Below are 10,504 nucleotides of genomic sequence, written 5' to 3' on the forward strand. Positions count from 1 at the left end.
TTCAAATTTCTAAATAACATGCATATTATATTTTTATGATACAAATATTCACTTCCTACATTAAAGAATGTAATTCAGCTTTCTTATACCATCACCCCACACACCTACCGTTCTCCCATCATGCTCATATACCTATGACAATGTTTGTTTGTTTCTCTATTTTGCTTCCCTCTAGTGTCTGATCCTTGGCTATTCATATTTAAGTTTAGGCATTAAAATCCAGAATGTACCTCTTCTCAGTATCTCTTCTCCCACTCTCTTTATCCTTATGGAATTATATCTTTTTTATTCCCCTACTTTCATCATGGTAGGTCTTCAAGAGGGAAAAGAAATAAACAAATGTTCTCAAGCCAACAAGCTTAACCCTTAACTTCCCAATCAATCCCACCTCAATGTTGCCCTCCACTTCCCGATCAAAGTGTTCCAAAAGAAGGACATACAACTATCAATTGCCTACTATGTTTTCGGCACTCATCCTACTTGATATCCCTGTTAATAAGTCCTTCTCACCAAAAACATTTTCCTGGGTGAGTTTAAGACTCTTCTGTCTCTTGATTCTTGATCTACCACCCTTGTTATTCAGTCTTAGATTCCTTCATTGATTTTCCTCTACTGCATCTTTTTTCCCTTAATTTTTAAATTAACTTGTTATTTTACATAGAGTAAAATTTCCCCACCCCCTTCCTTTTTTTGGTTTACAGTTCTGGAAGTTTTAACAAATGTAACCACTACCACAATTAGGATACAGAAGAGTTCCCTCCTACTCTGACTCCCTAACTCCTGGCAACTACTGATGTCTTCTTTATTCCTATAGTTTTTCATGTTTCAGGATTCATATGAATGGAATCATAAAGTATATAGCCTTTTGAGCCTAGCTTAGTATGATGCAGTTGAGATTCATCCATATTGTTGCATGTATCAATATTGCTGAGCAGCATCCCTTTGTATGGATGTACCACAGTTTATCCATTCACATACTGAAGGATATTTGGGTTGTTTCCAGTTATTGGCAATTATAAATAATGCTGCTATAAACATTCACATACAGGGTTTTGTGAGAAAACAAGTTTTTATTTCTCTAGGGTACATATCTAGGAGTAAGATTACCAGGTCATATGGAATAATTTGTGTTTGACGAGATGAGATCAGAAAGATGAGCAGCAGTCAGATCACATAGGGTCTTGGTTGATCATCGTCAAGAGTTCAGATTTTATTCTAAGTGTGATGGGAAGCCATTGGTGGGTGGTTTTGAGCAGAGAAATGACTTGATCTGCTTTATGTTTTTAAGAGTTCTCTCTGGCTGATGTACAGAGAACAGAATGTAAAGCAACAAAAGTGGAAGCAGAGAGGCCCAGTGGGAAGCTAATGCAGCAGTCCAGGGGAGAGATGGTTAAGGCTTGAATTAGGGGGATAGCTGTGGCAGTAATGAGAAATTATTGAATTCAAAATATGCTTTGACAGTGGAACTGACTGGACTTGCTAATGGATTGGATGTAGGGTGTGAGGAAAGAGAAGTATCAAAAATGATTCCCACTCGACCATGAGCTCCTCAAGAACTGTGTATCTCTATATACTCAAGTCTAATGCCAGTGCCTTGTCTAAAAGAACATCAAATGTGGAATCAAGTGAGACCTGAATTCAACTCTTGCCCCAGTACTTACTGGATGAAAGACCTTATTTAATCTCTTCTGAATACCAGTTTATCATCTGTAATTTACAATTATAAATTGTGCAGGATTGTTGACAGCCTGGTACATAGCAACTGCTCCATAAATACAGTTAAAGTTGTTAAATACGAAATAATTACTTAGTAGATAACACAGTCCTTACATTTAATTACATTTAATTCTCTAACAGCTGAGGTTCTCTGTCACCACCTCCATTGTCCTCACCTTCTCCACCCCAACACTTGCCCAGAGTTCCAGGGCTTTCTTGCCTACTCCAAAGAGGTTCTTTAGCTCCCGTGCCTAAGGGAATTCCTAATGGTGGTTATCACAAAGATATTTTCACTATATCAAAAAGCCTATAGGAATCCAACTGCTGAAATTACATTATATCATAGTGTAACTTGCCGAAAATAAGGCTTCTCAGAAACTCCCTTAATAATAAGTAAGTGATTCTGTTGGGCAGAATCTCAAAAGATGACCCAGAGGTAGAAAAACAGACGAGCCATCTGGAGGTGAAAAGAACAGGAAACACTCCACTGCATAATGTTATGTTGCAGTTCCTCAGAAATGAGGAAGCAAAACTACTACTATTTAACTGCTAACCTCAAATTGCTATATAATTTTTACCTCGTGTCTCTTTATCTTAACTCCAAAGTTATCTTAAGATGTGCAATAAAAAATAAAAATGAGAATGATGAATTTTGTTTAATTATTCTATAATGACATCCATTTTAAGCCACCTGTTTCTTTTCAATAATACTGCATGTGCTATCTTTCACTGCAATTCTGAGTGCCTGTTCCCACTAACTTAAAAGCCTGTTTCCAGTAGCCTATTTTGAACAGTTATTCTCTCTCCTGTTTGAAACAAGCAGATTTACTTTGATATATTTTCAATGGTCAATGAGGAAAACTGTGAATGAGAGTTAACACTGAGCAGCAGAGTAAATGATACATAAATCGTGTTATTTGCCAAATAATTGAGTTTTGCATATAGGAAAAGATACTCCGTTGGGGGATTTGATAGTCTTGATTATGTATTTCATCAAATTAGACATTTTTTATCTGTTGGTTATTTATCTGTAATCAAAAAAAATAAAAATACACATTTTTTGCAAAAATTCTATTAGTCATTCAGAATACTTCAATACAATGCTTGCTAAAGTTGAATTATCATTCATTAATACTGCCATTTGATAGCAAGAAAAACTTGTTCACAATTTTCAGAAGTCAACATACAAAATCAATGAGTTCATTTTTATACGTAAACAGGAAGATTTACCTCTAACGCAAAGCCATACTGCCCCAGTTCTGCGTAGATGCGTCCACGGTTAATGAAGGTATTTAATGTTACCGTTTCTCCAGCATCAAGAAGAAGTACAACTCCATAATCTGTTAATGCCTAAAAATAAAATAATCACTTGCAACCTAGATTCAACTCTTTAGCATCTTACTTCATTATTCATGGATAAATGTGTTTATGCACCAGCTTGTCATTGTTGTTGTTAGGTGCCGTTGAGTCGGTTCCAACTCATATCAACCCTATGCACAACAGAATGAAACACTGCCTGGTCCTGCGCCATCCTCACAATCGTTATTATGCTAAGCCCATTGTTGCAGCCACTGTGTCAATCCATCTTGTTGAAGGTCTTCCTCTTTCTCACTGACCCTGTACTTCAGCAAGCATGATGTCCTTCTCCAGGGACTGATCCCTCCTGATAACAAGTCCAAAGTATGCATGCCCCAACTAGAATCCTACAGTTAGTTTTTCATTTGAATTATAATTTATGGTCAAAATAATCATAAGGGTCTCCTTAGCTAAATATTATGGATAATGCTAGTTTTTAATAAATGGGCACGCTGTGATTGCATTTCACATATTATTTGTGAATCACCAATATTTTCATATGTGTTGGAAGGCAGGGGATGAAAAAACCCCTTACTCAGTAGTTTCATCAAATGACTGTTGACGTTAAAGCAAAGCACTTATTACTATTTAAAATTTAATTTCTTTTTCGTGTTTTGTTGCTTTCCTCACTGAAATCTAAGCTCAATGAGGCAGGTATTATCCATTTTGTTCACCACTGCAAGCCCAGTAACAAGTACCATGCCTGTACTTAAGAGACATTCAATAAATTCTTATTGAATGAATGAATCATAAGTCAATAAAAAATGGGTCTTAAAAAAATAACAAACAAAAACTTGTTGGAAAATTACTTCAAAATATTTTGATAGGTATACTCATTATTTTAAAGATACTAGTCTAAGCTGAGAAGTAATCAACTCAGGTCTTTCTCCATTATTTTACCTTTTTTAATTCACTGAATAAACAAGTTTTTACTGGTCATCTATCTGCCCAAGGTACCAGAAGCATCCCAAATTTGGGCTGGAATTGAATATCTTAAATCATTTTCCTACTGAATATTTTGTCCAAATGCGCCATATGGTTTGATAAGAAATGGTTCAAACCTTATATGCCTGTGTTGTTGTTGTCATGTGGTGTCGAGTCGATTCCAACTCACAGCAACCTTACAGGAGAGAGCAGGACTGCCCCACAGCGTTTCGAAGGAGCAGCTGGTGGAGTCAACCTGTCGACCTTCTCATTAGCAGCCTAAGCTCATAACCACTTCACTACCAGGGCTCCTTATGTGCTTGTAGCACATGCTAACTGAAAATGGCAAATAAATAGTATTTGACTATTTTCACACTTGTCTTCTTCCAGTGTTTCATGATTGGGCACTCAACTGTCTAAAAGAATTGTGCAATTAAAGATCCTATACGTATATTGTGGTATAATTATAAATAAACATTGCCAGGGCTGTAAAAATAATTAGTAACACTTGTTAAAAAAAAAAAAAAAAACCCTAGAATGTTAGCCTAAAAGTTGTCTAAATTTTTCTTCCACAGAATCAGAGACTGTAAAACCTGTAAGATACCTTAGAGATCCACTAACCGGTTGTGGTCAAGTCGACTCTGACTATGGTGACCCCATGTAGCCCCATATGTGACATAAGAAGAAACAAAAGCTAGGAAACGATTAGGAGGATGGGTCAAAGCCTTGGCCCATCCTGGTTTTTGTATCATGCCTCTGCTATTATTAACTTTGATGTCTTAATAACTTAAGACTAAGCCTTAGTTTCCTCATCTGCAAAATTGGAATATTAATAATTCATCATATTGTTGTAAGGGTCTACTTAAAAACATTTCAATTGTATGTTAGTAAAGCATTTAGCCAAGCGTCTGTCATATAATATACCCTAATTAAGTGGTAATTGTTACCATTTTTATTAATATAGAGTGATAGCACCCAGAATTCACCTTTGGTTGGTTTTTATGAAACCGTATTTTAGGAGAATGTCTAAGTTCATTTTCTGCAAAAAGACACTTGGGTTCCCTCCGGCTAGTGACAGCAGGAATGCTGAGAAAGAGGTGAAGGTAGACAAAAAGAGGAGGTGACATGGTATCTTCTGGCATCCGGGGCACATGCTGGAGGTCAGATGGTTTTACAAAGCCAGCTAAAGGCTGTGTTAACTCAGAAGCAAACAAGCCTAAGAACAACTATACTCTAGCTTCCTATGTGACTTAAATGAGCTTTCTAACCTCTCCCTGCTTCTATTTCCTCAATCTGTAAAATGAGCAGTTGGAGGAAATGCTTTGGGTTCCTGGCAGCTCTAAAATCACCAATATTTTATTATTCTAATTCTGTCTCACAGGAGGAAGATGTGGCAGTCTGCTTCCGTAAAGATTTACAGCCTTGGAAACGCTATGGGGCAGTTCTACTCTGTCCTATAGGGTTGCTATGAGTCACAATGGACTCGATGGCAATGGGTTATGGGTTTTATTTTGGTCTCACTATATTTGGGTAGGAAACCCTAGTGGTGTAGCGGTTAAGAGTTATGGCTGCTACCCAAAAGGTCGGCAATTTGAATCCACCAGGCACTCCTTGGAAATTCTATGGGGCAGTTCTACTCTATCCTATGTCCTATGTCAGAAGCGACTAGATAGCAATGGGTTTGGTTTGGGGTTTTATTATTTGGGTAGTTTTGCATTTTCTTTATTAATGGGGCACTGGCTTCTTTACATATTTCAGATAAAAATGGGAGTTATCCCACTCTCCCCCACCAGCCCATTGTTTGCAGCTTCAGTTACCCAAGAAATGCAGAAAGGGGGGTGGAGTCATCAGACACCTGCTGTTGGGTCACCTTGATAAATGATGCTTTGATTAGCACCAAGTATCTTAAGAACGCCTTTGTTAAAAAAAAGTTATTCATTTGTCAACATTACAGGAAGAAACTTGATGGTCTGGTTACCAGAAATTCTACATCCTCTTAGGTAGAAACAAGGTTTCTTAACTTCCTCCCTTCCACAGTTTGTAAATCTCTAAAATTCCAAATGTTTTAAACCTACTTAATTGTCCAAATTTCAAGGAGACTGGAGAGCATGTCCACACAGAACAGCGGAAATGTGAGGTGAGGGAAATGTCTTTGAAAAGAATGCTTCATTTACTGTGGAAGTGGGGTAGAAAGCAGGCAGAGACAAATGATAACAGAGAAAGAGAAGCAAGGGGGTGGGAGACCACAGGCCACCTGCCACCCCAGTGAGGAATTCTGATTGAAAAGGACTAAACCAACAAGGGGGAGGGAAGAGAGATGACAATGTTAGAAAATATAAAAGAGAGCTGCACAGGTAGAAGCTGGATCAAGACAAAATGGAGAAAAAGGTTTGCTGCAGACAACAATTAGGCATCCACAATACACTAGCAAGTCCTAGTTCCTGGTCCTCCGAACTGGAAACCACACAAACTGCCTGCTGTGTTTGTGCTCTGGGCACTGTATGAAAAATATCCCCAAGAACTGCTCCAGCTAATGCTGACATTTTGAAGCAATAGTGTTGTTAGTGATCAGTGCTTTCAATTTCTTTCCCCCTTGTATCAGTAGAAACATTTACCCAATTCACTATTAAAGACGTAATACATTTTAATTTATATTTGCCTTCAAATGCTTATATAAGGACTGTAAAATTAAATTTTCATTTCACCTATTGCAGAGATTGTATAATAAAATTTGGTGAACACTAACAAAGAAATTAAATATTCTTTGAAATGGTTCTTTGGTTTCTCAAGCCTTCGTGTGCATTTCCATAGTGATTATTTTTCAAAATTATAACAGAAGTAATGAGAAAATGCTTTACACATAACTTTAACACAAACTCATTCAAACATAAATGATGCCAATTGGTAGAGTACGTAGTTTAAATAGTAAAAATTCTACAAATGTGTTTTTTATTAAAATGGTAATCTTACCATTTGAAGTTCATCTACTTTGGTGTAACATATTGCTCTGTTATAAAATGCTATATGACTGTTTTTGTCCATGTTGATAGCTATAGTTAAATCTCTAATCGCTAGCTTATACGCCTACAAAGAAAAAATAATCAGATGAGAAGGACAAGTCATAATGGACTGAAAGAAATAAATTCTTAAACCTGTCAGAGTTTTTGGCAAGAACACTAATTTAACCAGTCTGTGTATCGCCTGTGAAATTAAGACAATCAAGCTAATCTTTCACAGAGTTAATTATGAGACTCTCCCGGTAGAAATTATAATGGTTTCTTTTACCTGCAAATAAAATTAAATATATAAACAACTTTAACTTAGATGATTATTACAGTGTTGCTATGCAGCAAGGAGAGAATTCGCCTCCTTATTGGTAAAAGAGAAGCAAGCCAAGTTCAAACGGCAAACAGTCACCAGAGCTTACTTCTTGTGTCACTCAGGCTGTCGTATCACATAATTGTAATGTTTTCTACCCACGTTCTCTTTTGCTTCCTCCTTGATTCTTCTCTGATACCTTATATCATCCATTTCTATAGATAGTAATTTTCATGGAATTAACATGTAATGCAAGGTCTTACTTTTGCTTTAAGGTATTATTTGCAAAATATTTCATATGAAATAGCTACAAAGAAAGGTCAGAAAAAGAAAGTAGAGAGAAACAAAGTATTCCTGGCAATATCAGATGTCAACGGTGCTGTTCACATACTGTAGGATCCAGTAATTCCCATTTAAGAACTAATCATAAACTCAAGCAATGATTTTGTACTCAGCTGTGCATAACTGTATTATTTTAAATAGTTAAATAATAAAAAATTGAAAACAATCCAAATGTCCAACAATAAAGGGGTTAAAAATACATTATGGCAGGTTATTATGCAGGTCATTAAAAATGGTATCTCCAAAGATTAAGTGCAAAAAGCAGGACATAACACAAAATTATCTAAGCAGCATAATTCCAACTTTGGAACATATATATCATGAATTAGCAAGAAAAAAAGACAAAATGCAAATACACAAAATGCTCTCAGGAATTATCATTTGATAGTGTGGTAATAAGTACTTTTAATCTCTTTTATTCCTTTCTCCATTTTCCAAATTCTCTGAACCTTACAACTTTCTTAAAAATAATGAGTGTTATTTAAAATGTGAATGTGACTGTTTTGTGAAAAATTATGAATTGAAGTCTCTTTTGAAGCATTGTAAAAGTGTAAAGTGTTTTCTGTAGTTTTGCCCTTCATACTAAGGTGATTCTCCTATCAGAGAACAAAAGGAAATGGTCCTTTGCATCTAAGAAAATGCCTAGTCCAAAATCTCAGTTGACAAGGCAGGAAATGGCCCTACCTTGTTGTAGTATTTCAGAACTCCTCTGTAGAGGTAGGCACGCACACTCTCAGGATAAATTCTGATGGCCTCATTACAATTCAAGATTGCTTTTGAGTATCTGCCTTTCAATCCATAGTAGGCTACTCGGCTTAGATATGCCTTTTTAGAGAAAGAAAGGAGGAAAGCAGGAGGGAATATTTTAGTAAACAGCATCAATTTTATCAAAATACATGGTACTTTGAACAAACAAATCTATGCCATCCACAGATGGTATAAGGTAAAGTCTTTCTTTCCACTCTTTTATTACAAAAAATCCAAACATAGAGAATAACTGAAAGAAGAGTACAATGAACTCATATATTCACCACCTAGATTTAATAATTTTTAGCATTTTTCCATATTTGTTTTATCTATTTTTGCTGAAAACAAGTTGTATACATCATAATGCTTCACCCCAAATCCTTCAGTATGCATCTCCTGTAAAGAAGGACATTCTCCCACATAAACACAATGCCATTATATATCTAAGAAACTTAACAGTAATTCTCTAAAATCATCTAATATTTAGTCCATATTTAAATTTTCCCCAATTATGAACAATAAAGGTGTTTCACAGACTTTTAAAATCAGGATCCAATCAAGTTTATCTATTTGATTAAAAGGCAAGAATCAATGTGATAATAAAATAAGTAAATTAAATAGCATAATATAAAAATTATAATTATTAATAGATATATTAAATACAACAATATTTATATACATCATAGCTCACAAAGCACTTTTACATAATTTCCTGTTTTAAATGTTTAAATTCCCTGTTTTAAATAACTCCCTGCTGAAAATATCCATTTAGTTCAAAGGGGAAATACTGATACCTGGATTATCAAAATACATTTGGTTGAAAAGTAGGTAAAAGTAACCAGTTGTTACCATCTGATAACAATGGCATACAGTTCAATGATTTCAACCAAGTTAACACACTCTCCATTTCACTGAAATTGTTCATTTAAATACCTGGTAATGCTTTGGATTGAGGGTAACTGCACGATTAAAATCCAGGATCGAGTTATCCCTGCGAAGTTTTACTTTACAAAGACCTCGTTGATAAAAGCCTTCTGCAAAATCAGGATTTGTTTTGACAGCTTTTGTAAAAGAATCAAAAGCCTAGAAGAGCACATCGTGAAAAAGCAAACCATTTGGTGAGTAGAATACATTATTTTGAAATGTTAATAAATTACAGTATAAAACTATTTTTGAAAAGTTTCACTCTATTGTTTGGTCTTTTTAAATGCATTTCTCTCAATGATTCTGTGGAGCAAACAAAAGTAATATTTATGAGCAAATCAGGCTTATTATAATAATTTACTGGTCCCCTTATTCCCAGACTAATGTCTACATAATCCATGTTGGTAGATTATACTACTTTGGGGGATGTAACTTTAACCATTACTCTTCAGACTTTCTTCAAAGAAATCACAACCAACACATTTATTTTCTATGAGGATCCAAGAACTATAACAAATCCATAGTTATAAAATTTCAGAACAATCCGTGAAACCAAACTCGTTGCCGTCAAGTCGATTCTGACTCATAGCAACCCTAAAGGACAGAGTAGAATTGCCCCATAGGGTTTTCAAGGAGCAGCTGGTGGATTGGAACCGCCCACCTTTTGGTTAGCAGTCATAGCTCTTAACCGCTGCAACAGAACTCCAAAACTATTCCTAACATTATAAAGCAAAGCTGGATTTGTTCTGGTTGTCCAAAAGGACTAAAAACATTGAAAAAAAATTTGTAATTATTCTTACATTTACTGGATTTCTTTTTAAAATTTTTTTATTGTACTTTAGATGAAGGTTTACAGATAAAACCAGCTTCTCATTAAACAATTAACATAAATATTGTTTTGTGACATTGGTTACCAACTCCATGACATGTCAACACTCTTTCCTTCTCAAACTTGGGTTCCCCATTACCAGCTTTCCTGTCCCCTCCTGCCTTCTCATACTTGCCCCTGGGCTAGTGTGCCCATTTAGTCTCGTTTTGTTTTATGGGTCTATCTAATCTTTGGATTAAGGGTGAACCGTGGGAATGACTTCATTACTGAGCTATAAAGGTGTCCAGGGGTCATACTCTCAGGGTTTCTCCAGTCTGTCAGACCAGTAAGTTTGGTCTTTTTTTTTTT

The 10,504-nt window shown here is 35.7% G+C and overlaps 1 protein-coding gene across 1 annotated transcript in view; it reads right to left on the reverse strand.

Annotated features, from left to right (window-relative positions):
• Positions 1 to 10,504, reverse strand: part of TTC6 (tetratricopeptide repeat domain 6) — a 249,006-nt gene that overhangs the window by 38,973 nt on the left and 199,529 nt on the right. Inside the window, exons 24-27 of the mRNA XM_012555603.2 lie at positions 9,337 to 9,486; positions 8,341 to 8,481; positions 6,967 to 7,080; positions 2,947 to 3,066 (exon numbers count right to left, since the gene is read on the reverse strand). Coding sequence (XP_012411057.2) covers positions 2,947 to 3,066; positions 6,967 to 7,080; positions 8,341 to 8,481; positions 9,337 to 9,486 — 525 coding nt within the window. The remainder of the gene's footprint in view (positions 1 to 2,946; positions 3,067 to 6,966; positions 7,081 to 8,340; positions 8,482 to 9,336; positions 9,487 to 10,504) is intronic.

Source organism: Trichechus manatus, unplaced genomic scaffold (genome assembly GCF_000243295.1).
Source record: "Trichechus manatus latirostris isolate Lorelei unplaced genomic scaffold, TriManLat1.0 scaffold00043, whole genome shotgun sequence".
In the NCBI taxonomy this organism is placed as follows: domain Eukaryota; kingdom Metazoa; phylum Chordata; class Mammalia; order Sirenia; family Trichechidae; genus Trichechus; species Trichechus manatus.